General features: G+C 53.3%; 4 protein-coding genes across 8 annotated transcripts in view; 2 read left to right on the top strand and 2 right to left on the bottom strand.

Moving 5' to 3' along the window:
* Positions 1 to 8,653, top strand: part of WNK4 (WNK lysine deficient protein kinase 4) — a 28,789-nt gene extending 20,136 nt beyond the window's left edge. For 3 of the 5 annotated variants that reach the window (XM_032772745.2, XM_075059575.1, XM_075059576.1), the window contains exons 5-20: positions 290 to 378; positions 647 to 866; positions 1,203 to 1,533; positions 1,861 to 2,000; positions 2,102 to 2,175; positions 2,382 to 2,523; positions 2,980 to 3,096; positions 3,176 to 3,349; positions 3,709 to 3,766; positions 4,079 to 4,234; positions 4,456 to 5,033; positions 5,497 to 5,593; positions 5,773 to 6,208; positions 6,440 to 6,642; positions 7,211 to 7,311; positions 7,571 to 8,653. In XM_032772745.2, coding sequence (XP_032628636.1) covers positions 290 to 378; positions 647 to 866; positions 1,203 to 1,533; positions 1,861 to 2,000; positions 2,102 to 2,175; positions 2,382 to 2,523; positions 2,980 to 3,096; positions 3,176 to 3,349; positions 3,709 to 3,766; positions 4,079 to 4,234; positions 4,456 to 5,033; positions 5,497 to 5,593; positions 5,773 to 6,208; positions 6,440 to 6,642; positions 7,211 to 7,311; positions 7,571 to 7,573 — 2,919 coding nt within the window. In that variant the 3' untranslated portion in view covers positions 7,574 to 8,653. The remainder of the gene's footprint in view (positions 1 to 289; positions 379 to 646; positions 867 to 1,202; positions 1,534 to 1,860; positions 2,001 to 2,101; positions 2,176 to 2,381; positions 2,524 to 2,979; positions 3,097 to 3,175; positions 3,350 to 3,708; positions 3,767 to 4,078; positions 4,235 to 4,455; positions 5,034 to 5,496; positions 5,594 to 5,772; positions 6,209 to 6,439; positions 6,643 to 7,210; positions 7,312 to 7,570) is intronic. The other 2 variants (XM_075059577.1, XM_032772747.2) reach the window with 2 other exon arrangements.
* A 1,506-nt stretch (positions 8,654 to 10,159) lies between these two features.
* COA3 (cytochrome c oxidase assembly factor 3) lies at positions 10,160 to 11,134 on the bottom strand. Its single transcript, XM_032772753.2, has 2 exons — positions 10,890 to 11,134; positions 10,160 to 10,568 (listed from the first exon to the last, which is right to left on the bottom strand). The coding sequence occupies exons 1-2, from the start codon at positions 11,095 to 11,097 to the stop codon at positions 10,465 to 10,467; spliced, it is 312 nt and encodes a 103-aa protein (XP_032628644.1). The 5' UTR covers positions 11,098 to 11,134; the 3' UTR covers positions 10,160 to 10,464.
* Positions 11,135 to 11,853: 719 nt separating this feature from the next.
* CNTD1 (cyclin N-terminal domain containing 1) lies at positions 11,854 to 18,869 on the top strand. The gene is made up of 7 exons (XM_032772754.2): positions 11,854 to 12,396; positions 13,869 to 13,944; positions 14,930 to 15,104; positions 16,025 to 16,187; positions 16,882 to 17,026; positions 17,962 to 18,058; positions 18,694 to 18,869. Exons 1-7 carry the CDS (start codon positions 12,225 to 12,227, stop codon positions 18,847 to 18,849), a joined length of 984 nt encoding a protein of 327 aa, XP_032628645.1. The 5' UTR covers positions 11,854 to 12,224; the 3' UTR covers positions 18,850 to 18,869.
* Positions 18,870 to 19,486: 617 nt separating this feature from the next.
* BECN1 (beclin 1) lies at positions 19,487 to 25,331 on the bottom strand. Its single transcript, XM_032772748.2, has 11 exons — positions 25,096 to 25,331; positions 24,622 to 24,689; positions 24,340 to 24,398; positions 23,507 to 23,597; positions 23,080 to 23,216; positions 22,700 to 22,894; positions 22,265 to 22,411; positions 21,589 to 21,738; positions 21,444 to 21,504; positions 20,818 to 20,960; positions 19,487 to 20,273 (listed from the first exon to the last, which is right to left on the bottom strand). Exons 1-11 carry the CDS (start codon positions 25,220 to 25,222, stop codon positions 20,105 to 20,107), a joined length of 1,347 nt encoding a protein of 448 aa, XP_032628639.1. The 5' UTR covers positions 25,223 to 25,331; the 3' UTR covers positions 19,487 to 20,104.
* Positions 25,332 to 26,391: the final 1,060 nt, after the last annotated feature.

Genomic DNA, 26,391 nt, shown 5'->3' with positions numbered 1-26,391 from the left:
AACCCCCAGAAGGACTCAGTGGAGGGGTCCTGACTGTGCCTGCAAGCTCTGCTGTAACCTGTGTTCCTGTTGTCCAATAAACCTTCTGTTTTACTGGCTGGAGAAAAGTCACTGTGGGTCCCAGGAAGAGGGGTGCAGGGCCAGACTCCGTGACACAGGGTCAGTCTCACCTCAGTCCGGCCCCCTGCACGTTCAGGGACGTCTGCTCGCAGTGCTGCAGAGGGTGTCACAGCTGCTCGGGCACAGCCTGGTCTGGGACCTGCCTGACTGTCGGGATGTCTCCCTGCAGGGCATGAAACCCAACAGCTTCTACAAGGTGAAGGTGCCAGAGCTGAAGGAAATCATTGAGGGCTGCATCCGCATGAACAAGGCTGAGAGGTGGGTGTGGCAGGGCAGGAGTGTGGGGCCGGTGGGGCAGGGATAGGGGGCTGCAGGCCTCTGGGGTGGAGGGGGCTGGCTGGGTTGGGCTGGCGGCCAGGGTTCCAGATGAGCTAGGGTGCCCTGGTGCTGGCTCAGTCCATGTGCCGGGCTCTGTCCCGTGGTGCCAGTTGTGCTGAGTGGGGTCCCTGTGCCGTGCTGGGTTCCTCAGCTGGGCAGCAGCCCCCCCAGGGTGCCCAGGCTGTGCTGACCCCGGCCTGTCCGCCAGGTACACCATCCAGGACCTGCTGGAGCACTCCTTCTTCCAGGAGGACACGGGGGTGCATGTGGAGCTGGCTGAGGAGGACGACGGTGTCAAGTCCAGCCTCAAGCTCTGGCTGCGCATGGACGACACTAAGAAACTGCATGGCAAGTACAAGGACAACAACGCCCTCGAGTTCCTCTTCGAGCTGCACAAGGACGTGGCTGAGGAGGTGGCCCAGGAGATGGTAGGTGCCCGCGGGGGGAGGAGGAGCAGCCCTGCCCCTGCCTGGGATGGGGAGACAATGGTCTGGGCCAGCCCAGTCCCCTCCATGTACCCACGCTGCCAACAGCTCTGGCGCAGGGGAGCCGCTCGCCGCTGGGATCTGTGCTGCTGCCTTGTGCAGGGGGCAGGGTCTGTTCTGGGGCAGCAACTGTCTTACCCTCTGCCTGGGCTGCCCCAGCACAACCAAGCCCACTCCCTGACCTCGTCTGTGCCTGGCTCACTGCTTCCCTGGGTGCCCAGATCGCTCTGCCAGGCTTTGCCGGGGCAGGGCCTGACACGCCCCCCGCACCTCCTGCAGGTGACCCTGGGCTTTGTGTGTGAGGCGGACTACAAGCTGGTGGCCAAGGCGGTGCGGGATCGTGTGGTCACCATCAAGCGCAAGCGGGAGAAGTTGAAGCGGGCGCAGGATGAGCTGCGGCACCAGGAGCAGGAGAAGCAGCTGGGCATCCTGCCCCTGCTGGAGGAGCTGAAATGCCCCCCGGTGCCTACCACCCCCCAGGCCTCACCGGCCACGCCTGGCTCCGGGGACTCTGTCTTTGTGGGGACCTTCCTCCCAGAGCCCGAGGAGCCCGAGGCAGATCAGCACCAGCACTTCCTGTATCGGCACACCAGCTACTCCTCCACCGCCTGTATGTAGCCAGTGCGCGGGCATCGTGGGGTGAGGGGGGGGTGTCGCTGGCATTGGCCTGTGTCTCCCTGGGGTGCAGGGAGAGCGGCTCTCAGCCTCTCGTTGGTGTCTGCGGCTGAATTACTGGGGGCTGGAACGTGGCACCCTGGCAGTGATCGCTCGAGGCAGCTGCTCCTATTTCTCTCCCATTATCCTGGGGAAGTGGGGTGAGAAACGGTAGCTCCTGCGGGGGGAGCCTGCCCTGCCCCTCCCCCATGGGCAGCTGGGAGCCAGGATTTGGTGGGATGGGCCCCTGGGCTGGCCACTCACCCTGCTCTCTGCTCCCCAGCTGACTGCGAGACAGATGGGTACCTGAGCTCCTCTGGGTTTGTGGACTCGCCAGACCTGTCCCACTGCCACTCGGGCACCTTCTCCACCAGGGACCCTTCCAGCCCACCAGCTGCCCAGTCAGAGAGCTGCTTCCCTGTGGTGAGTGGGGCCTCACACTGCCACAGGGGCACCTGTCGCTTCCCTTTGGGGGGCCGCTGGGGGTGCCACGATTCTCCCTCATACTGGCTTCTCCCCTGCAGAGCATCGCAGTGAGCTCGCCCATGGAGCATCTGCCCTCTGCCCCGGCCAGCGAGTTCTCTTCCCCAGTGGACAGGTACGTCTGGGCCCTGCTTCGTCAGCACCGTGCCCCCAGCCCCTTGGTGGGAGGAGCAGCTGTTGCCCCCGCGGAAGGTGGTGGCTGGAAGGGGCTGGGACTGGTCACTGAGATGGGAATCAGGGCGGGTTACAGAAGATACTGGGCTGGGGCAGGTGGGATTGGCCATTATTAACTCTTGCCCCTGTGCTGGGGCCTCCCCACAGCTACGCATCGGACGTGGCGTCCGGCCTGAGCGACGGCTGCGAAGGGCTCTCGGCCAGTGAGCAGAACGCCAAGCTGCCGGCCAAGCGGGCCTCGGGGAAGCTGCTGCGGCGCCGAGCCAGGTCGAGGCTGCGCATCACCAATGTAAGTGCCTTCGTCCACAGGCTCCTAGGGGGCAGAAGCTCACTGTGAATGGGGAGTGTGGGGCGGCAGCTGTCGCGGGGAAGTCAGGGTGGCAGGGAATTGGGGGTGCCTGGGGAGCAACTGCTCCTGGGCCGATCTCCCTTGTTCCTAGCTGGCTCTGGCCCCATGGGGGCATCACGGCAGCTGCTCCAGCGCCCTGAGTCCTGCTCTCCTGCCTGTGTGTGGACGTGCAGTTCACAGGGAACGACGTGGGGGACGGAAGCGCTGATCAGGCCTTCATGTTTCCACTGAGGGGGCAAAAGGTCCCCCCAAAGCCACCCATCTGCACAGGCTGAGAAGCGGGGCTGGCACAGGCCTAGTACTGCAACCGCTGGCCCCTCCCTGTGTGCCACCTGGCTCCCAGCGGGGGGTGAAGGGGGGCTCCGCAGCTGCCTATGAGTTGCCCTTGTCCTGCAGATCTCGGACAAGAGCGACCGGGTGGTGGAGTGCCAGCTGCAGACCTACAACAACAAGATGGTGACCTTCAAGTTCGACCTGGACGGGGACAACCCGGAGGAGATTGCGGCCGTCATGGTGAGTGCAGGGCCTGGCTGGGCTCGGCAGGGTTTGGGGGGCCCACACCCAGCACTGACGCACTTGCCTGGCCCCACAGGTCAATAACGAGTTCATCCTCCAGTCGGAGCAGGACAGCTTCATCCGTCGAATCCAGGACATCATCCAGCGCGTGGAGACCTTGCTGCGCAAGGACGGGCATGGTGCCACCAGGGCGGCTGGCAGCCCTCAGCCTGAGAGCCTGTCGCCCTCTGCCACCAGCAACGGCCTTCCGGTGAGTGCCCCCAGTAAGCAGCCCCCCCCTCATCCCCCGGTGAGCAACTCGCCCTCCCCCTGGTCCCCTGGTGAGAGCCCTCCAGGTGAGTGCCTCCCCACTCCTCTGTGAGTGCCCCCCCAGACCCCCGTTGAGCACCTCACCTCACCCTCCAGCTGCCCAGTGAGTGGCCTCCTCACTCTCGGTGAGCAGCCCTCCTGGTGAGCGCCCCCCCGCCCCTTTGTCTGTGCATTGCTCCAGAGAGCATGTTCCAGCTTCCCGGGCTCTGCCGGGGGGGTCCCAGCGAGGGGGTGGGTGGGCGTGTGGGCCAGATCCTGCCGCAGCCCTGGCCCATCACAGGCCCTCTCTCTCGTTGGCAGGCGGAACTGCAGCTGCAGGATCTCTCGCGCTCCATCTCGGCCTCGTCCTTGCTCAGCGGTACGTGCCTGCCACCCCCTGCCCCCCTGCAATAGGTTGCCCCAGCCCTGGGCCTGTGACATCCCTTCTCTGGGGGGCTGGGCCGGTGGTCCTGTGCTGTCCGCTGGCTTGTGATGGAATCATGTCTGCTGTGAACGGCGGTTCCTGCAGCCGGCTGGGTGCCTGCAGCCTGGGCAGCAGTAGCGAGGTGCCATTGGCCTATGCGGGAAGAGGCCTGCGCCACCCCCTGCCCGGCAACTGAACAAGTTGGCCCCAGTGGGGGGAGGGCTGCTGCTTTGGTGTGCCAGGACTGACTCCCTGTCTCTCTCCCAGACCTGGGCTGCAGCAGCCCAGGCCAGTCGGAGCTGGCTCCGGTCCAGCCCTCGCTCAGTGGCTCCCCCTCTGAAAACGACCTCTTCAGCCTCGCAGACACCCCGCCAGGGACCCAGCCCGTTGGGCTGCAGCCTCTGCTCCCAGCAGAACCGCCAGGTACCAGCTCAGACGCCGGCCTTCCCACCTTCCCCAGGGCCGGCCACGGCCCCCAGCCGAGCTGGTGCACCCACGCTGCTGCCCCTCCAAGGGAGCAGCTAGCTGCAGGGGGGTGTGGGGGCAGGGATGTGGGGACCCTAGATGGGAGGGAGGGGGAGCATCCAGCCGTGGAGTGGGGACATGGTTAACCCTTCCCATGCTCATCTCTTTCTCCTCTGCAGGTTCCCCCAGTGCAGCTGCGTGGAGCAGGCCCTCCTCCTTGATGGTGCCTGGCCTGGCCCCGTACCCGCTGCCAACATCCCAGTCTTTCCCACAGACTGCCGGACCCGGGCCCCAGGCTGGGGACTCCCTGCTGTCCACCACACCATCCAGGGGAGGCGTGGGCCCCCTGAGCCCACCCATGAACAGCAGTGCACCCACTGCGCCCCCCTGGTCTCCTGCCACTTCCCCCTTGTTCTCGCTGGCTGAGATGTTCTCCCTGGCAATGATGAGCATGGCCCAGACGCTGCTGCCGTCCGTCTCCTTGGCTGCCCCCCCGCCGGGAGGGCCCCATGCCCCTGCACCGATACCTCGCCCGCAGTCGCTGTACCTGGGGCCGGCACACTTCACCTCTCCTGGCCCTGCAGGCCAGGTGGAGGCAGTGCCACACTGCAGTTGGACCCAGGAGCCCACCAGCACCTGCGTCGCAGGGGGCTGGGGCCCTGCTCTTCCCCCTCAGGGCCTGGGAAGAAGCAGCATCGGGGAGAGTCCGCTGGCATCGGGGAGAGCTCCTGCTGCAGGGGCGCTGGACAGCGGCTTGGTAAGCAACCCCAGAAGGGGCATGAGTGCTGCAGCGTGAGGTGGGTCAAACAGCTGCCAGAAGGCCCCAGGAGTGTGGGGGCACAGCCAGGACATGCCCTAGTGGCGCCAGACCCTGGCTCTTGGCGTAGGGCTGGTGGGAAGGGGCCGGCTGCAGGCCATGCCGGAGCTGGCGGAATGACCCCAGGGGGTGGGTGATGCTGGGACCAGTTAGATCAGCCCTGGGGCTGGTGTTACTTGGGGGACGAGCTGCTGCCCCTGGGCTGGGGCGGTGCTGCTGGCTCAGAGTGAGGCCTGGAGCAGCCTGTTAATCCGGAGGCCTGGGCCTGAGCCAAGGAGCTGCAGCTCAATCCCCGGCCCATCTGCTGCTGGGGATTAGATGGCCCTGGATGTTGCTGGGGGCCAGGACCCTGCAAGGGAGTGGCTCGGTGCTCCCTGACCTGGCTCACTGGCTTCTCTCCTAGGTATCGCCCTGCTCCCCGAAACCCAGCAGCCACTTGATCGTCTCTGAGTCGCCCGCCCCTGGCCTGGCCAAGGCCCGGCTGTCCCCCATCAACGAAGGTAAAGGTGCTGGTTGAGCTGTGGTGCAGCCTGCCCGGGGTGGGAACATGGCTGGCATCGCAGAGTGCCTGGTGCCAGCTCTCCCCCCAATGCATGGGGAGCCATGCCCAGTGCTCAGACCTGCCCTGGCGCACGCTGGGCCGGCTCCTGCTAACCTGCCCTTCCCCGTTTGTTCCCAGAGGCCAAGCCCCAGATTCTGGGTAGATTCCAGGTGACCACATCCAAGGACCCAGCCAACAGCACCCTGGGGCAGCAGAGCCAGAGTGACAGTGAGCAGAGCGTCCAGGAGCCCTGGGAGGGGGTGGCTGGCGCCACCTCTCAGCCCTCGGTGTCCAGCTCCTCCGCCACGGAGGGCAGCACAAGCCCCGACTCGGACTCTGTCCCCGATACCCCGGTGCAGGACCCCGACGAGCTGCTGGCCGAGGAGGGGACGCCGGTGGCGCTGGTGGAGAGCGACCCGGAGAGGCCTGGGGAGGGCAGTGCCGAGAGCCCTCAGCAGGCTATGGTGAGCCAGGTGTGGATGAGCTACGCACGCAGCTCGTCCTACCTGAGCAGCGACGACACGGAGAGTGAGGACGAGGAGATCTGGGAGGAGCTGCAGAGCCTGCGCCAGAAGTGAGTGGGGTACCCGACTTGGCCTTTCCCACGTGCTGCACTGCTGGGGGGCAGCAGGGAAGCAAGCTGGGCCTTGTGCAAGAGCCTCTGGCTCCAGGGAGCTCTCAGGGGGGCTGCTGGCTGGGGTGGGATAAGGCAGCTTCCTGCCAGTCTCCTCCCTATGGGCAGCTGGGCTAGAAACAGGCGTCTACCCCCTGCCCTGTCCTGCCTTGATGGCCTTGCTGTCCCCAGGCACCTCTCTGAAGTGCAGACACTGCAGGCTGTGCAGAAGAGGGAGATTGAGGATCTGTACTTCCGGATGGGGAAGCAGGCCCCCCCGGGCATCGTCTCCCCAGCCGCCATGCTCTCCAGCCGCCAGAGACGCCTCTCCAAGGGCAGCTTCAACCCGTCCCGGCGCAACAGCCTCCAGCGCCTGGAGCTCTCACAGCCCACAGGTACCGACCCGCTGCTCCCCGCTGGCACCTGATTTGCCCCCCAGGCTCCCGTTGTCCTCAGCAGCTCCCCGCTGGCACCTGACACACACACACACCACACTGTCCTCTCGCAGCCTGGAAGTACCTGTCCCACTGCTCCCTGCTGGCACCTGAACTCCTCCCCCCGCTGTCCTCAGCTGCTCCCTGCTGGCACTTGACCCCCCAGCCTCCTCCCCACTGTCCTCTCGCACCTGCCCCCCATCCCTGCCATCCTTAGCTGCTCCCTGCTGGCACTTGATCCCCCTGCCCCCCACTGTCCTTGCTCTCTCTGCCTGGGACCCCCATGTGGCTTTAGTGCCCAGGGGCATGTGCTGTGGGGAGCTCTCTGGGGGCCACACCCTGGGCTGCACGGAGGATCCTCAGGTCTCTGCCCTGGGGAAGGTGGCATTCACCTGCGTGTTCCATGGTGGGGGAGATGTCCCCACATGCCAGCTGGGCACCATGCCAGGCTGTGCAGCAGGCATCTGGGGGGCTGCTTCATGGGGGGAGGCTCAGGGCCCCCTGGCCCCTCACCCCGTCTGGCTCCCAGCAGGGATCATGCGCAGGAACTCGCTGAGTGGCAGCAGTACCGGCTCGCAGGAGCAGCGGCCGAGCAGAGGGGTGACATTCGCCGGAGACCTCAGCCGAATGGTGAGGGTGGGGCTGCTGGGGGGCTTCCTGGGCTGTAGTCCTATCCCACCGAACCCTAGGGGTGCCATGCTCCCTCTGGCACAGAAGAGGTTGTGGTGGAGCATGTGCTATGGAGGCACTGGACACCCCAAAGCGACACAGCCCGGGTTCCCCTGGGGGGCCGGGCATGCGGCTCTGAGCCCGAGTGTGTGCACAGCTGGCTCCTGCCCATAGGCCCCTCAGGGTGAGTGCCCCCTTCTCTCTCTCTCTCTCTCTGCAGTAACCGTCCTGCCAGCACCGATTTTCAGGGACTACCTCAGCCATGCACCAGCTGCCATGGAGGGGTGGTGAGAGGCCCTGCTGTGAGCTGCCCAGGCAGCGCCCTGCCCCACAGGCTCTTCCGGGTGTGGAGACAGCACTGGCACAGTGGGGAATGGTGACTCCTGCCCTTGTGTGCCCCTCCCAGCTTTGTCCCTGTGGAGCCAGGCACTGGGCCCCATGGTGTTTGGTGCAGGTGCCCACTGCCTGGAGACTCCTGGCTTTGTCTGACAGCACTGGGGAGGATCTGCATTGGCCCCAACGGGCCCATGTGAAGTCTGATGGTGGCTGCACCCATCCTGGTTCACGGGCTGCAGGGAGATGGGTTTGCGGGCTGGGAAGGAGCCTGAGTGGGGCAGGGTAACTCCCTAGGACCACTGGGAGCCTTGCTTCAGAGCCCCCCTAGTGTCAGCTGAGAAACGCTTCCTGCTTAGCCGAGTCCCAGCCCTTCACTGACCCCCTACTCTTCAGACACACTCCCAGACAGCACCAGGGCCACCCCCACCCAAAGGGCAAGTGAGATGTCATGGATGCAGGCCCAGGCTACCTGGGGCGTGGCTTGTCTTACCTCTGCCTGGACTCATAGCACTTAGCCCCTGGGTCATGTTTGCTGAAGGCAGGGCCTGGGTTATAGGAAATGCAGGTGCTGACACTGTCCCTCCCCTTTATGGCAACTCACCTCTGTGCTTTACTCCTCGCCAGGAGCCGCCAGCCCCACTGCAGTGAGAGGGGTGCTGCCCCCTGCGCATGGGCTGAGTTCTCAGTGCCTCTTTACCCCAGAACCATAAACCAGCAGCATCGGGCCACGTGCTTTTACACCCTTGTGCCAAGCCATTCTCCTGGGCAACAGGCCTCAGGCTTGTACTTGCTGGACCTTAGCCCACAGGGAGCCTTGGACCTCGGCTTCTGGTCTGGCCCCACAGCTCCAGCATGAAGCACTGCCCTTGCCCTTGCCCTGCCTCTCCATAGGACAGACTGACCTTGTTGTAAAAGGCTTTTTAGAGACTTTGTACAGTGGTTGTGAATAAAACAGATCAAATAGGGATCACTGACTGCATGGTGGGGTGTGATCACAGCAGCTGGAGCATCTTGTAACCAAACTGATTCTTCCTGTAGGACAGGGGTGGCAGGGGGGGGAGGCTTTTCTTGTAAATAGTTTGAGGAGAAAGCCTGCTGTGTCCCTGGTGGGGTGGGAATGGGAAGGTGGCCCTAGCTAATACACCTGCTGTCCTGGCTGAAGCAGGAGAGGCCTGTCCTGTGAATTCAGGACTTAAGCCAATGAGCTGGAAAATCTCATTCCCAACAGTCTTCAGCCTTTTAGGTAAATGTGTGCTGCACAGAACAGTCCCTGAGGCACTGAGCTGGCCTCCTGCCACCAGCTGCCTTAATAATCAACTTGGAAGCACAATTTCCAGAGGCATTTATTGGAACATAACAACTGCAGGTGCTGGAGCTCTGCCCTTCACAGGGGCAAAGGAAGGAGTGTTTCCACTGCAGGCTGGGCCAGGGGCATTAAGAGCCACCTTTTCCTGGCAGTGAGGGTGGTGATTTGTGCCTTCTTACCCCAGAGGGCAGCATGTCACCTTTGTATCTAATTCAGTGGGTCCTGGAAACTGCATATCGGCACCTTCCCCACATCACTTACAGGGTTTTCCCTCTCCCTAGAGTATCTGAGCAGGCCTACAGGCATCATTAGCCAGAGGCCATGCAAGTAGCTCACCACAGTTGGTTTTATTCACATCTGCAAAAGTTGCATCACTTTTTTAAGGAATGAGTCACTGACTTCCAGGTCTAGTGGCCACCCCCCAGCAGCCCAGTGCCTCAAACACCCTGACCTGGGGAAATGACAGCAGCCCAGGGACCATGGCTTGGGCAATCCCATGCTTCCCCTACAGGGCTGGGTCTTGGCTACAGTGGTGCAATGCAGATTGGCTATTCCAGGCTGCAAGTGGAATGGAGATTATTGCTCAGCCAGAAGTGCAGCACAACTCACTCCAGGGAGCTCTGCAGCCATGTTCTAGCTTAGAAAGGCTGAGTAAGCTCAAAGAGGCACATTTCCATGTGTCAGCCTCTCCCAGGGCTCTACTCTTTCCCATAGAACAGGGTTTGTGCTGAGGTCAGTGGATAATTAGGCTCTTCGTGGCATGGGGCAGAATCACTCCATGCTGCATCCTCCTCTTCCTGCAGGTGGTAAACACGTTGGGTGGCACCCCCAAGCCAGGTACCACCCATAGCTTCCTCGCAGCATCAGAACACAAGGACTTCATGATGTAGCTCCAAGGCAGCCATGTTCAGCCCATGCAACCAATAAGCTTGGTCCAAGACACTTCCTCATTTACTCTTAAATAGCTACAAACCACCCAGGGGCTGCTGGGACAGACCAGGAAGACAACGTTTAAGCTCCCGCATGTGTATTTCCACCAACAAGAAGATATTACAGGGATGTTGCACTTACCCAAACTTATCCTTCCAACCCCTGTCTCAGGTGCCCCCCAGCAGGCCCCACCTGGGGTGGCCCAGGGCTGGCATTTCACACACCCACTCTGGTGAATCATTTAGACAGGTTTATTGAGGCCCTGGCCCACCTGCTGCAGGGGGTGAATAGCAGAAGAGCCCACCAGGAAACAAAGCTGATGCTGTTGCACCACAGTCTGCAACTGCAGCGAGAAGGTTTAACTGGAGGTGGCAGAAGCCTGGTCCGCACAGGGGAGAGGAGCCCCCCCCCACCGAGGGGGACTCGGCTCACCACAGGGAGTGCCTGGCATGTCAAAGGCAGATGCAACCCAAGAGGAGTCGGGCTGCGGAGGGTCTCTGGCACATGCGTCAGTTCCAGCCGGATCCAGCCTGCTCAGGGTCTCAGTTCACTGGGGTCTTGGCAGCCTGGGCCCGGGCAGCTTCAACCTCCTGCTCCAGCTCGTCCAGGAACCGCTCCTGGGAGATCTTGTAGAAGGTGAAACCATCTGGGATAGGACCACTCAGGAAAACATGGGGGGAATCAGAAACACCCCCAGGGGCCCTTCCCCCTGGAATCCCTCCAGACCCCCCTTCCTCGGGGGGGCCCGCTGCCCCCGCCCCGCCCCTCCCCGGGGGCCGCGCCCCCATGAATACACCGCCCAACCGACGCCGCTATCCCGCCCCCGCTCTTTCTTCCCCGGGAGGGGGCCCGTTGCCCCCGTTGCCACGACCGTACAGCCGTTGTAACAGCTCCGCAATGAGCCACTCCGCCCTCGCCCCCGCCCTCGCGGTCACCCGCTCTCGGGTGGCCAGCCCCGGCCGGATACAGATGCCCAACGCCACCGCGCCGATGCCGAGCCCCGTCAGCAGGTTGCGGCCCCGGAGCCGCCCCTGCAGGCCCCGCTGGCGCAGCGCCTCCTCCGCGCGCTGCATGACGCGCCGCTGCTCGGCGCTCAGCTCCGGCTCCCGCGCCGGCTCAATCCGTTTCGCGAACGCGGCCTCCGAGTCCCGGCCCGGCTCCCGCGGCGCCGACATCTTCCCCCGGAGCCGCGCCCACCGCCCACGTGACTGAGTGGGCGGAGCGCGAAGGTATCGTCATAGCCGTCTCGAGCAAACGAGCACCCCAGCCGCGTCGGCCTGACTCCGCCTACGTGACGCTTGTGCCGCCGTGTTCGATGAGGGCAAAATACCCATCCGCCAGAGCGGCGGCAGTTCCGATTCTAGCCAATCACCTCTAAGGGACCAGGTGCTCCCGCCCGATTAGTTACGCGGGCCACGTGACACTGAGCGTCCATTGAGCGTCTCTTGTGATTGGTGGTCAGTGACTTCACGAGATCCGGAGAGCTTTTAGGCGGGAAGATGTGACTAACTGAGGCGCCTCGAGCGATTGGAAGAATGCCACGTGACCAGATGGCAACGGGCCATGGCGTCGTGTGATTGGCCGAGAGGCGGCATGTGAGATGAGGAGGGGTAGAGAGAGGGAAAAAAATATCCCAGAGCAGCCGAGCTGCTGCGGCCTCCAGCTCCCGCCACCCCGGGCTGGCGCCTCCCTTTACCCCCACGCCCTGCCCTGCCTCAGACCCGGCCAGCGGCTTCCCCAGCTCGCCCCTTGCATCTGCTCTTGGGAAACGCCCGGCTGCAGCCGCGCCCGCGGGTCCCCCCGCCGACGGGCGGGAAGCCGGCAGTGAGCCGCCAGCTTCCGGATGGGGGACAGGCGGCCCTGCCTGCGCTGCGGACCCTGTCCCCGAGTTCGTGTTACCGGCCAGCCAGGCGCCTCCCTGGTAGACGGCGGTTCCATAAAGCCCCCGGGCCTGGGTCACGCTCCCGCGTGGTGGGAGGGAGCTGGGCATGTAGCTCACACGTCTGTCGAGGGAGCCCCAGGCCCGACTGAAATCCCCTTCTCCCGCCTGTAAGTGTGATAGCCCCGCAGCACGGACACCAGGGTACGTGTTAACGGTGACCGACGCCAGCATGGCTCCAAACGCGCAGGGAGCACGGCCACAGCAAGGAGGTGTCATTTTTCCATAGCCCAGTTCCTGATTACACCGCCGCCTTGTCCCGTGCACTACGTGCTGCCCTCTCTAATGATTACTGCAGTGGGTACAGCCGCAGTGCTAAAAAAATGTTATTTTATTGTTTGAGAACCGGCCAGAAGTGCCGAGATGAGCTCAGAGGCGCAGGCAGCGTCCAGGTTTCGCACCCCGGAGCCAGTCTTTGGAGTTGTTGCTCCTGAGATCATTGAAGATACTTTAATTTGTTTAGCTACAGAAAATGAACACTATCTGAATGAGCTCTCACATCAAGCAGGATGCTTCAAAGAGACCCAGATAGTAGGTGAGAGATGCACATCTTGTCAGCCGCTGTATGTTGTGTGTCCGTGTCCACCTGCCACGAATGCCTGATGTGTGCACCTGTGGCACCAAAGAGACTAACACAGCTTATGCCCAGTGTAGACGAGCGGCCTCACCCCTGTGGCACCTCCTGCTGGTGACTTCTGGGAATTAGCTTGCTTCAGCTCTGGAGCTCCGCCTGCAGGCCAGTGATCTGCCTGTCTTCTGGCCTGTGTCCCTCCCTGGACCCAGTGCCCTCTTACATGGGGTGCTGCCCCCTGGCAGTAACCCCTTTATCCCAGGGAACCCCCAGCTTGCCTCAGGATATGGCTACTGCCAGTCATTGTCTAGCCCCCATGCCTGGGGACAGTACTAGCCCACTCATCACTGGCAAGGAGGGTTTGGACCTGCTGCCTTGGCCTACCCCTGGGCTGCCCTGTGCCAACCGCCCCGCCCCCAGTACCTGTTGACCCAATGCTAGGCCACAGCCTGGGGCTTTCCAGGCTAGAGCTCCCTAGCCTTTCCCCAGCCCTGCTTCACTCAGGTACCTTGTGTCTAGCTCCTTGCAGCCAGGCCCTTCTCCCTCTATAGCTAGAGAGAGACTTCTGAGCTCCTGGCTTCCAGCCTCTTTATACAGACCAGCTGTGATCTGATTGGGGCATGGCCCAGCTGCAGCCACTTCCCAGTCAGCCCAGCTTAGTTGTTTCCAGCCACAACCTTCCCCCAGGGCTGTTTTAAGCCCTTCAGGGCAGGAGCAGGGTAAGCACCCTGCTACACCCAAATCCACTCACCTCCTTCTCTACGCACTCCCTATCCGTGGCCCCACGAAGTCCCGGGCCCTCCTGGTCAACCTCCTCCTCGCCCTGGCTAAACAAGCCATCCACACGACCAGGGAGAGGAGGTTGGCCAATGGAGACTCCGGTGACTGTGGGGCTTGTTTCCGGTCCCTGATCCGTTCACGTATCCGGGCGGAGTTCCTCTGGGCGGCATCCACTGGCTCCCTTGACGCCTTCGAGAAGCAGTGGGCGCTGTCCGGGGTTCTCTGCTCGGTGTCCCCGTCAGGCTCCCTTCTTATGACCCTCTGACCGCACTCCCGTCCCTGTTCTTTTATTAGTTGTCCCCCATAATCAGTGGGCTTCTGCGGTCCTGTGGGTCCTCCCCTTAGGCTGGGGGAGGATCCTTTAGCAAAGCCCGCCCACTTCCCGGAAACCCAATAGATACACCCAAATAAATCGCCCACCCACTTCCCAGGAACCCAATAGATACACCCAAATAAATTTGTTAGTCCCTAAGGTGCCACAAGGACTCCTCATTATTTATCCTCTGCATAAACTCCCATTTGTGGCCTCTCTATAAAGACTGATTCAATTCGCATGTCTGATTCCTTATCGTCTCGCTTAGTTACTTTTATTTTTTGATAAAGTGTGTCTATCTTATCCATCAGTTCCAGTTAGGATTAATTGCACTTTTTTGCAGAATTTGTATTTCTTTTGTGTGAAAAATGGTTCCTGGACCAATCTGCACGATATCAAGCAGTTGAAATATTTGAAAGGTAACTTCCCAAGCAAGGACAACACACAATTCTTATATCTGTAGTACAGTTATATTGTATGTACTCTGCACTGCTCAGGCTGAAGATATGGAGTATCTTTATAGCTGCATCTTTGTCTTTCCTGTCATTTAATTACAAGCATAATTGGTATGTATATTGAGAGTAAAGTATTTTGAATACATGTTGAAAGTACTTTTCTTTTTGTTAGCAAAAGGCAACTTTTCTGAGAGCTGATCTTTTACATAAGAATGGTCCTGCTGGGCAAGCCCAGTGGTCCATCTAACCCAATACCCTGTCTCTGACAGTGGCCAGTGCCAGATGATTCAGAGGGAATGAACAGAACAGGGCAATTTTGAGTGATCCATCCCATCATCCAGTCCCAGCTTCTGGCAGTTGGAGCTTTAGGGACACCCTGAGCATGAGATTGTGTCCCTGACCATCTTGGCAAATGATGGACCTATCCTCTACAAACTTACACATCCTTTTTTGAACCCAGTTATAGTTTTGGCCTTCACAGCATTCCCTGGCAATGAGTTCCACGGGTTGACTATGCATTGTGTGAAGAAGTACTTCCTTTTCGGTTTTAAATTAATAGGCAGCAGGTTTAATCAGGTGACCCTGGCTCTTGTGTTATGTGAAGGGGTAAATAGCACTTCCCTATTCACTTTCTCCACAACATTCATGATTTTTATAGACCTCTGTTGTATCTGTACTCTTCTAAGTACTGTTCTAAGCTGAACAGACCCAGTCTTTTTAATCTCTCCTTGTAGGAAGCTATTCTATACCACTAATTATTTTTGTTGCCCTTTTCTGTTCCTTTTCCAATTTTAATATAGCTTCTTTGAGATGAGGTGACTAGAACTGCATGCAGTATTCAAGGTGTGGGTATACCATGGATTTATGTAGTGCCATTATATTTACTGTCGTCTTATCTATCCTTTTCCTAATGATTCCTAACACAGTTAGCTTTTTTTTTTCCTTGCAGGTTTATGATTAAGCATGTAGAAGAGAGCTATAACTCTATCAAAAAGTCAAGGACAAACAATGAACAAGGAGAGGGCAACATATGGGGCACTTTGAAAGCACAGATGTGTGACACATTTGTGCTGCGGCTTGTGTCTTGCATTCAGCTTGCAAGCAAACTTTCTTTTCACTACAATGTGAGCAAACTAACCACTTTCTTACACCAGATTTTTAGCTAGTACAATATATTATTTCTTTCTTAGATTTTGGTCTTATCTAAACTCCGCACCAAAGGAGTTATTATTTCAAAGGATAGCAGTGACTGTGTAATCCAGGATAATTTGGGCATGAAAGATCTAGACTCTCTTGCACTCGGGCACAGTAACTGTTATGCCTCTGGAAATTGTACACTGCACCTTCACAATGAAAGACGTTAACATAATTTTATTATTTAAAGTATCCATGACCTGTACCAGTTGGTTGTTAAGCATACCACAATATCAAGACCCAGGATTGTCATGGAGGAAGTTGCCAAATGATGCCATTACATAGCTTTTCAAGTTATTTTTCTTAGTGTGTGATGCCCTATTCAGTCTGAAGAAATGCTGTGTTGTTGTTAGTATTGTGATGTATTTTATTTTTGAGGAAAATATTGCAAGCAAGAGTTTTCTCTCTGCCTTAATCTCGCTAATTGGAGTTGACCCTTGGGACAAATACTTCCTAGGAAGTGGACAATGTTTTAGGGCTGATATTGCAGGGGTAGGGTTTTGCTTGTCTGCCATGTGTGACCACTTCTGTTCTAGGACGTGTATATTGTGTAAATCAAAAAAGTTATACTGATAAAATACCCAAACTCAGCATCCCTGATTTCTGCTTCAATGGGGCACAGCCCTGCAAAACCCCAATATGTGCTACTACCTGGCAAAGGGTAATAGTTTCAGCTTGCATTTTCCATTTTTAGCTTAGAAGGCAAGTTAAACAAAAATTCTATTAGTTCTCGGCTCAAAAAGAAACTATTAACAGCATATCATCAAGCAGGTGAACTTTTGGGATCTTGAGAGAACACCTCTTACGCACAGCAGCAGTTTTAAAAATAACCCATCACTGTTTTTTCCAGATAATTAACAATAACACAGTTCTGAAATTTCTGCAGTCCTTAGACTATTCATACACAAAACAGAACTTGGTGGAGTCAGAACTTGCCATACTGAAGGCTCTGTGCTTCCAGATCAACGTGCCAACTCCTTTTGCCTATGTTGAGTTGCTTCTGGAGGTGTTAGGTAAGAGTATTAATAAGAAGAAACTATGTAGAAATTAAAAAAGACTAAATGCAGTTACCACTAAACTCTGAAACAAACAATCTCAAATTAGTGGTTTGTTGTAGAGGTAAAATCAAGTATGAAGTGACAGAGAGAAACTCGCCCATATGGTTATTATTAACGGAAAGCCCAAAGTTTCAAAGTGTTCTCCCTACCCTGGGGTGTTTCCTAGGGTGAGTCCTGGGCCTCATTTTACCTGTCAAATGATAGAAATCTGCACAAGAACCTTCTACCACTGACACAAGTAAGAAGCTTTACACTTCACAGAGGGAGAAGCCCAGCAGTTAGCGTCCAAGAAGAAATGTATCTGGGTAACTGGTCTTTTGGCTGTTTAGCAAGATGTTGTTATAAGACTAATATTTTTATTAAAAGCAGTTATATAAGGCCACAGTTTTTCCAAAGTGAATTGTGACTTTTTGGGTGTTCTACTTGAGATCCTTTAAAGGGTCCTGATTGATAGAAATTGCTGAGCAAAGTCAGACCCTTTTATGGAGTCTCAAGTTTTGGGTACCTCACCTTAAAGTGGTCACTACTGAAAATCTTAGCCATAAACTCAATACACAAAACTGCCTTGGTCATAATGGCTAATATTTTTCATAATCTAGTGTTATGGATCAGAAAATATATAGCTGACCATGTATAATCTCCACTTTAGGACATAATGGCTGCTTACTTCCTATGAAACAGTTGCATAAGATGTGCATGCACCTACTGGATTTAACTTATCTCATGCGGAACATCATCTATGATACTTTACTGAAGATTTCTATTGAGAATTCAACACCAAGTGAACTCCAGATGTAAGTACCACCTATGCCCCAGGACACATTTGAACTAGTACTGATTTTATGCTCAGAGGGGAGAGAAAAAGCTTGTGAGGGTCACATTCTTGTGCCTTTACCATCCATCTGTTGCAGTTTCATAGTTGTCTATTTGACAAATTATGATGCAGCAGATACGGATTAGAGAAAGTGCTCAGCATACTGAGAAAATACAAGTCACAGTTACTTGCAATACAACTCAACAGACCATTCTTCGTGAACTAAGAATCTGGGACTGAGCTTTCTGGATTTAAGTTGCTAATTCTATGAAATGTCAAGAAGTATACAAAACGTCCATGCACTGCTTCCTTTCCATAGTAAGTAGTATTTGGGAATAATCAGTTCTCAGTATGACTAACTTAATTTGCCAAGTTTTGATCCCAGCTCTGACAGTGACTGTCATCCTGGGTACACTGCATCTTTCTCCATCTGCAGAACAGTGATATTTACCTGCCTGTTAGGCTGGCATTGATCAATAAGTGTTTTCAAAAGAGCTTTGAAGACAAAATACTACAGAAGTGCCAAGTATAATAAGAGTTATTAGCATACTCCTCAAAATAATACTGGTTTTCCTAACATTTTACAGCTCATATTCTCAGGTTTTCCATATGCTTATAAAAGTCAAAATGCTTCAGCAACTTTGCTGTAGAATAGGCAGACAGGGAGGATCTCTTATCTTTATGAAAATGTAGCCAAACAAATAAGTCGTGGGAGATTGGACTTTAAGTTGAAGGTATTAGTATCAGCCTGAAGTGGCTTTTAAAAGTGTTTATTTGTACGTGTGTCTTGTACATTAAAATGCCACTAGAATTGTTTACCTCCAAATACACAGAATCAATACTACAACACTTAGCTGTTGAAATACAGAACAGCTTCACTTTAAAGCAGATATTACTACTGTTTTAATTATACAGAGCAAAATTTTTGTCAGTAAAGGAAGATTTCATGCTCTTGGCAGTTGGCATCATCAGCACAAGCGCTTTCATACTAAACCCTGAATACTGGAATCAGGTACTGCTAGACAAGAAATACACAGTGCAGGTCTTAGGCCTACATTGACTAAAAATTTTTTGCATCTTTTACTGTTTACGGAGTACAGGTGTGTTGCACTGAGAGTATATTAAAGATGGGGTCCTTCAATATATTAGTACTGCAGGGCAAGGGGAGGTTGGGAATTTAACATGAGTGTCTCATTACTTTGCTAACCTATTCTGAGAAGCCTGCCGCTTTCTTACACCTAGAATATGCTGTATCCAAAGGCTTCCATTGGCAGAAACGGGGGAGGGGAGTAACCCCACAAGGCATCAAATCTCCCACAAACAGCCAGCCTGTGTTTTATAGTATAAAAACAGGTCCTATTTAAAATTGTCCCCTCACAGCGGAAGCAGTTAGTTGCTTTATATATATATATATATTCCTCCCCTGTAAGGGAGAAAGATTCCACTAACAGGATCCTCAATTGGCTAATTGCAAAGGGCTAGTGTTGTTTTTTTAATGTATTTGTATTCCCATAGAAGCTAGATAGCACAGTATTGGAGCCATAGGGTGGACTATACTCATGTTTTTATTTTCCTTTACAAATACTCAAAGATTTAAGATCTAGAACTACCTTCTGTTGCCCAAAATAAGGAAGATTTTTTTTTAAGGTTGTGGAGCATTTAAACTGCATCACTGGTATTACCACACAAAGCATTTTAGAGTTTTCATATGCAATACTGAAGCACAGTGTTGGCACCACTAATCCAAGGAAGAACAAAGGAACTAGATCTTCAGAGAACTATGTTGTACCTCCTACAAAATAAACTTGGCTTTTCCACTGCAACCTTTCCCATGTATCAGTGTCCTCAAAGCCATGTTTCATCCACTAATCCTTTGTAACAGATGCAGGTGGTTTTGACTTGTAACTCATGTAGGACGAACTTTTGTTTAGTTGCTATGTAGCAGCTATCAAATATGGCATTTAAAACTGTTAAAATTGGCCTTTGCAAACTATCCCCTATACTGATGAAATGACATTGGAGTAAAATGCTGCCATGGTGAAGTGTTTTGCTTTTGGAAAAATGGTTATAGAAACGGCAGCAATAAGTCTACAAACCGTTCTACTGTGTACAAGTGCTACAAGCCGGGCCAGGCTTTCTTCACACAGTTGCTGTTCTGCAGAAGCAGTGACTGTCTTGAACAGTTTACAATATCAAGGTTGTTCCTTCCTATATTCTTTTCCTTCTGCCCCCCGGATCTAGTTTCCCCACAGCCTGAAAAGAAAGTCAGTTAGGTAGTCTGCCAGTGTTAACAGGGGAGGGAAATGCAAGTCAAATCAAGCACCAGCTTCTTTGAAAGCTGGATTTAAATCTTACTTGGATGGAAAGCTATTCAGGATCTACAGACCAGTACAAAGGATGCCATGCTGTAGTTAAGTGTATGTGGAATGGAAGCATTCAATTTATCCAGAATACAAAGTATTTTATTACAGTGTTATTCAGTGCACCTTTGTGCAGTAACAGGCTGCAGGAAATATTTGTTACAAATTGTTAAATAGCTGGCAATGTTTTAAACAATATCAAACCCTCAAAGTTCAGTGGCACCAAATTAAGTTCTGATTTAAAGAGAAGATATTGAGTTTCAAGCATTAGACACCATTTAGGGTGATCAGGCAGAGCTTCCATAGGCTTTGCCCACAACACAGTTCTCACTGTGTCACTAATATTTCATTTTTCTAACTGCATTCTCTGTTAAATTGTAATGAGATTACATCAGATACCTACTGGTGCTGTACAGCAAGTTTCTGACTTGTCTATAAAACTCTCATATACTTGCTATCTAGCTATTTCATAAAGAGCTGAATTATATTCTGTTCTGCTCAACAGTACAATTTTACATATTGCTTTTCTATGCACTACTTGTCAAATGAAATTTTAAAGTGTCTTGTGGATTTTTGGTATTGTAAACATGTTGTATTGGTTAATATTAAGTGACAATTTATGACATTCTTGAGGGAAAAAAAGCAGATACTCTCTAGCCCTCAGGACAAGTTCTTCACACACCTATGCGCGCACACAGTCATTTGTTGTAAAATTGGGATGAAACCCAGGCAAGACCCCATTTCAGGTTAGTTAACATGAATTTGAGTGCTTTTGTCCATTGCTCTTCAGAGTTAAACTGTGTTTTAATAGAGTAAGAGCCACCACTGCCACCTGTATCTTCGATCTTGCCTTTCTCCACATCCATTCTGTATCATATAAACAGAGGTTTATTAACACATTTACATTTCAACATAGTCACCTCTGATAAGCCGCTAATGCTGTGTAATCTCTTCTGGTGTTACTTCATTTAAGCTAGCTTCATTTGACTGATTTTGAAGCAGTTATTTCCGTAGTTGGGTTTGACACTTAAAGGGTCTGAAAATACAGTACTTGGATACTTCAATCTCAGAGTTATGAATCTTACATGAGCGCTGAACATTTTGTCTAAGACATGGCCTGATCCCCTATTTTAACAAAGGTAATAACCAGCTTTAAAAAAAACAACTATGCAGTGGCCTTTCATTACTGAGTAACTAGCTTTAAATCACATTAAGGTCAAAAGAGAGAGAACCCAGGAAATGGTTCTGTACTGCTCTCCACTCAAGCACAGAACCATCAGATGATTTGGCTGAAAGTAAGATAATCCTGGAATAGCAAAGAATGCTATGGCTCAGGATGCAGGAGCACTGGCAGAGTTGCATGGGTTAACATGCACTATGTTACAGAAGCACTTCAGATAGAGACATTTACCTGTAAGGCAAACAAAAGCGAGTTTCGCCTTTCTCCACCTCCTCTTTGAATTGCTGCACACAGTCCAGGAATGCCACCATTGCATGATCAAATTTATTGTCCCAAAAGAACCTTAAACCTCCAGAACAATACAAGGGCAACTCCTAAAAGACAGAAGTTAGTTCTAGGCAGCCAAGAGAGAGACTAGTTTAGAAACTCTTACCACAGGTGGAGGACAGGGCCCTAGCGATTCCTCTGCCTTCAAGAGCCAAGCCATACTGCGTTCCACTCATCCCAGTCACCACCTGGACAGGATTCTTGAGCCCACTGACACACCTCAACTGGCCAGAAGAATTACTTTTAAATAAAGCAGAGCACCTCCTCTGCTTCTTTGCACCTCCAACCCCAGGGGAGCATGAAGCATAATGCTTAGTCCTGCCTAGAGTGCAGGGGACTGGACTAGATGACCTCTCGAGGTCCCTTCCAGTTCTATGATTATCAGAGGTAAGGCAGTTACAGCAGCAATTTTATTAAGCCTGTAATAAGATCTAATGGTGAATGGCAGGATTTACATTTTTTGCTCACTCGTATTAGCAGGAATAGAGGGAATTTAGCATTCCAGGCAGATTATTTTTGGATTTTCTTACCTTCGATTTGTCTGTGAGGGACTCTAAATATGAATGATTTCCATAGGGAACGAGACGGTATCTGAAAGAAAAGGCAGATAAGTCTGTGAGTGCCTTTTCCCATGGTACGATAGCTAACACAAGGTGTATAAAGAACTGCTCTTACCTTTGAAATTTCAGGCCCATCTTGTTAGCAAGGGCATGAAGCAGTAGCACAGTCTGCCCCCAAGCTGCATTGATCTCATTCCATTCTACAGGGACACTGGGGAGGCGGCCAAGTCTGAAGTTATTAATTGTGCCAAATTGCCCACTGTGCCTGTGTTACAAGAAATTGTAAGTAAGCTCTTTGGGGCAGGGAGTGTCTCTATGGCACCTAGGTCAAGTGGGCCCTAATCCCCATTGCTGCTGTAATGGAAGGCAATAACCCTGCAAGCCATCAAGTCTCTTTACGGAGCTCAAAGACAATGGAGCAGCTTACATTGTCTTTGTAAAGTTCAGGATTCAACATGGCAAGTGCAAAAGCTCACGGAGAGCTGTTTAGTTAGGGCTCAGCACTGGGCTCCACATGGTCCCAGGTTTGACAGCCTATAGATAGCACTTGCCAGCTGCTCTCACATTTGCAAATCTCCTCACACAGCCTGGGTAGAGCATGTTTCCTTTCCTGCCCTTTCAGCTGCCACCATGAGGCGATCTGATCGCCTGCTCTCAGCTAAGAAGTACATTTCAGCCCTGCTTAGCACCTAAGTTGCCAAAAACCAAGCTGCTATCTTGGCAATGATGCTGTAATGCAGAATCATGAAAGCTGCAGCAGCTCTGCCCCTCTAGTCCAGAGCCTACATTACCAGATATGGAAAGTTGCATTGAACACATTGGTTTTCCTCAGTTTATCCAACTGGATCTGGGCATAGCGCATCTGGTTATCAACGCTTTTCAGTTCATCATCCAGCTCCAGTTGCTGCCTCTTGAATTCACTGTACTCCTTCTGATACCTTCAAACAGCAACAATGAAAAAGCTACCAACAGAACAGGACAGCAAGAGACCAACTCCTACATGCACCACTACCCCCAGACAGACCCTGTCTGTGGAGAGAGACGCAAGTCACTAACTAACTAAGGTGCCAGGTCCCCAGTTTTGTAATAGAGGAAGCCACATGTACCCAGACAGTATTTGTGGGTGATTAGAAGTACAGTACATGTTTACCCACAACCCAGTCTGATACACCCACTTGTACATATTTGTCTCTCCTGCCACGAAACAGACTTTGGCTAAGACTCACTGTGCTTCCTCCTGATCCAGTCTCTCTGCTTCTGCCCTGACTTTCTCAAAGTTTTCTGCTACCATCTTGCGGTTCTTCTCTACTTCTTCCAGCTCCTGGATCAATCTCTCCTCTTCCAAAGCAAGTTCTTTCAGCTCCATCTGCAGCTTCTCCTTATCGTCCTCATTCATTTGTTCCAAGATCTCCAGACATCGTCTACAGGAGACAGCAGGTGGTTACAAAAGGATACTTAAGGCAGTTCTCAAAGGATGAGATTTGGAGAATTGCCAAATGCTCTGTTCAGGGACTTCTTTATATCTATATTCTTTCCCTGCTCTTCAGACTAAGGCTACTGGAAGCGATGATGGAGTGCACCAACAGGTCAGTAATAAATCACTCACTTGTAGTTCTGGCATTCATTCTCTGTGATATTGAGTTGTGTGTCTAACTGGTCTAGAAGGGTGTCTGTGCATTCCTCACACAGAGGATGGTCCACATCTGTCTGTCCTGACATAATGTCAAAGAGATCACCAGTAACCTAGAGAAAGAGTTCACTCTTAGTATAGAAAATTTAGAATCAGCCCCAGGTTCTGATCAGTATTAAATGAAAAACAGAGTCTTCAATGGACAGACTTGTGGCCCCTAAGAGAACAGCAATGTGCCATTTTTCACAGCCCAAGCTTGATAAACTGAACAGATTTTAAGGTTTTACCTTTATTCTACACAAATATTTGGAGGCCAGAAATATGAGTTACAACTCCAACTCACAAACTACCCCAAAGAACTTACACTTTGTCAGTCACTCTAGTCTGTCAGCATGAGACTTGCCTTCAGTCTTCTGCTGAGATTTTCCATGGTGCCCCCATCAGAAGCCTCTCCAATCAGAGTAAAACTGTTGGCACTTTCTGTTGACATCATTCTTGAAGAAAAAGGGATTTTATAGCTGTGAACTGATGAAGAATGTCAGAATATCACTGAATTTCTCTCACTGGGATATTATGTCCCAAAGCTTCCTCACAGAGACCCCTCCACTGTGCCTTTAATTCTGATGTCTTGTGCAGTCCTTTCTCTTTGATTTTTGAACAAAGGTTTATCTATCTATACACTGAACTTACATGAAGGTCACTGGAAGATTTGCTGTCTTAGGTGGCAGTGCACAGGTATTAGTTCTGTGCCATCCCTTAGGTGGTAAATAATGTCCCAAGAACACCACAAATGCAGGAGTTAGAGCTGCTACATGAAAGGGTGATGTGGGGGTGGGAGTAGGAAGGTCCTGAATAGAATGGATTAAGAAAGCTTTTGGGACCCTACTGGATCCAGTGAATACCCCAAGTGCCCAAGGAAGCTGAGGATCTCAGCATAAAACTAGGTGAGGTTCACTGCAGCAAGGGAGAATTTGTGCTTAATGCATGACTTCTGTGGTCAACCACCCACACCCAAAGCATGCAAGTTACTCTTATCCTTCCTCATATGGGAGTTCTTTTGGCCTTCATATACTAGAGTGGAGTGTGTGATAAATAAAGAATTAGTAAGATGTATTCTGAAATGACGCCAGCAGCCCCAATGACTTCCATCATGGCAGCTCTTACAGAGATAAATACCTGTAGAAGCATGAGACTCCCACAATGTTTCAGAAAATTTACTGCAAACACAAGTGATACCTGGCTGGTGGAATAAATCTCCTGGATACACCATCCTGACGGTTTTCTGTGAAGGCTTCCTGGAAATTAAGGCAATACACCATCAGCCAATCAAATGCCACTCATGACATAAAAGAGTAGAATCAGCTTCCTTTTGGATTCTCTCTCAAACGAAGGATTATCATCCTCCCGGGACAAATTAATTTAAAGCTGAGGCTAACCTGTAGCCTCCAAGAGATAAAGTAGCTTTATCACAGGGCCTTGGCTAAAGGAATAGCAAGATATTCAATCCAAAACTTTTACCTCTGTTAAGTTGGTCTCTTCTTCATGAATGTCTCCTGGTTTTGCTGGAGCTGTGGTAAGTAAGGGAGCTGAACAAAGAACAACAATTACTGGAGGACTGAAGAAATCCTGCACAATCAACAATGAAACTATTTCTCAGAGCTGCAGGTTTCTGAATGAATTGGGCTGTATATTCAAGGTCCCACTTGTGGTCATCCCAGCCGTTTTCTTCCACAAAGGGTTGAGTGTTAACCCCCGTCCTACTGACCTTCCAGACAGCCCCTCTCTGCTGCCCTAAACCCACCCCCAGGGCATTTCAGGTTGACAGGAATCGTCCTAACCGCCTGATCAGCGAAGTGTTGTGAAAACACCAAACCTCCTGTGCTTACCCCGATTCCATCCCCTCCTCCAGAGTCCTTTCCCTGGCACCCCTGGACATGCCCCGCTCCCCGCCACCAGCGCTCGGGCGGGGACCCCCGCCGGGGACCCCCGTACCTGTCAGCTCCTGGATGGTGACCCGGTCGAGGATCTTGAAGGACGTGTCCAGCTTGAGCGGCTGGCTGCAGCGCTGGCACACGAAGCTCACCTGCATGGTGCAGGCCGATGACTTGGAGCCCTCCATGCCCGACGGGGAGCGCCCCGCACTCCCGGCCGCTCCGACTCCGAGGGTGGAAACCGGCTCCAAGCACGCTCGGGCCCCTGGCCGAGCCCGGACACAAACATCGCCCGCGTCACTTCCGGGATCGCACAGCGCGTCCCCGCGCATGCAGGACGTGACGTACTGGCCCCTACTCCATCTCGCGGCCTGCAGCACCCCTAGTGGGCAGGGGGACTAATGGGGGCCGCGGGGGCGGAGGAAGAGCCAGCAGGGAAGGGGGCACCATGGGGGTGCAGTGGGGTAGGCCTGGACTGTGTTGTCAGAGCACCACCGTGGGTTCCGGCCTGGCTTCGAAATCCCCCGAATGATCAGTGTGCGGCGGGAGGGGGGGTGATGGTGCGCTCAGCAGCTCTTCACAGACACTGCTAATTGTTACTGGGATGGGCTCTGGCTCTCACCGTCTTGCCATGTCATCAGAAACCAACCAAGTCAGGGTGGGTAAACACGCAGGCAGGGCCTCAGCACTTGGTCTGACCTGACAAAGGTTTCATGCCCTTTGGAGGAGCCCGGTCCACAGTCAGGATCTTTCCAACCATGTCCTCTAGTGAGGAAAACTCATCCTCCAGCGTGGGGTCAAAGGCCCCGGGGCAGAGGCATGTTCACCTCTTGCATAAAAGGCATTATCCGGCTGTGGAACAACAGGCCAATTCCTACAGAGAAAGGAATCCGCCTATTGCTGTAAGTGCCCTCTATGCCCATAGGTACCCCTTTATTCAGAGAGAAGGGATGGACAGCAGCTGAATCTGGCAGACTGTCTGTCACACACGCAGGGAGAGCGCAGTGCCTGTTTCCTAGATCTGATGTTTGGCTGTTAATAAAAACTCCTTGCAAGACTCACACCCAGACCCCGTTCCCTCCCCCGCGTGTGCTCGCAGCTTTGCTGTTGTGGCTGCCGGCTCGTTAGCGTCAGGCTGCAAGCGGGGTTTTCCTTGCAGGCAGAGTCACTCAGTGCTCGACTCGTCCCATAAAGTGCCCATTACTGGGAGCGCCACGTATTAGTGCCATAAGCACAGGCCTGCGGCAGTGCGGGCAGCACCAGGGCTAGTGGGTGGTGCTCGGTGCATGGATGCCACCATCACCAGGGCAACCATCGCCTCTCCCTGGCACAGAGGGTTGCCAACCCTCCAGAGTTG

This window comes from Chelonoidis abingdonii, chromosome 21 (assembly GCF_003597395.2).
Source record: "Chelonoidis abingdonii isolate Lonesome George chromosome 21, CheloAbing_2.0, whole genome shotgun sequence".
Lineage (NCBI taxonomy): Eukaryota > Metazoa > Chordata > Testudines > Testudinidae > Chelonoidis > Chelonoidis abingdonii.
This window is presented reverse-complemented; position numbering and strand designations above follow the sequence as displayed.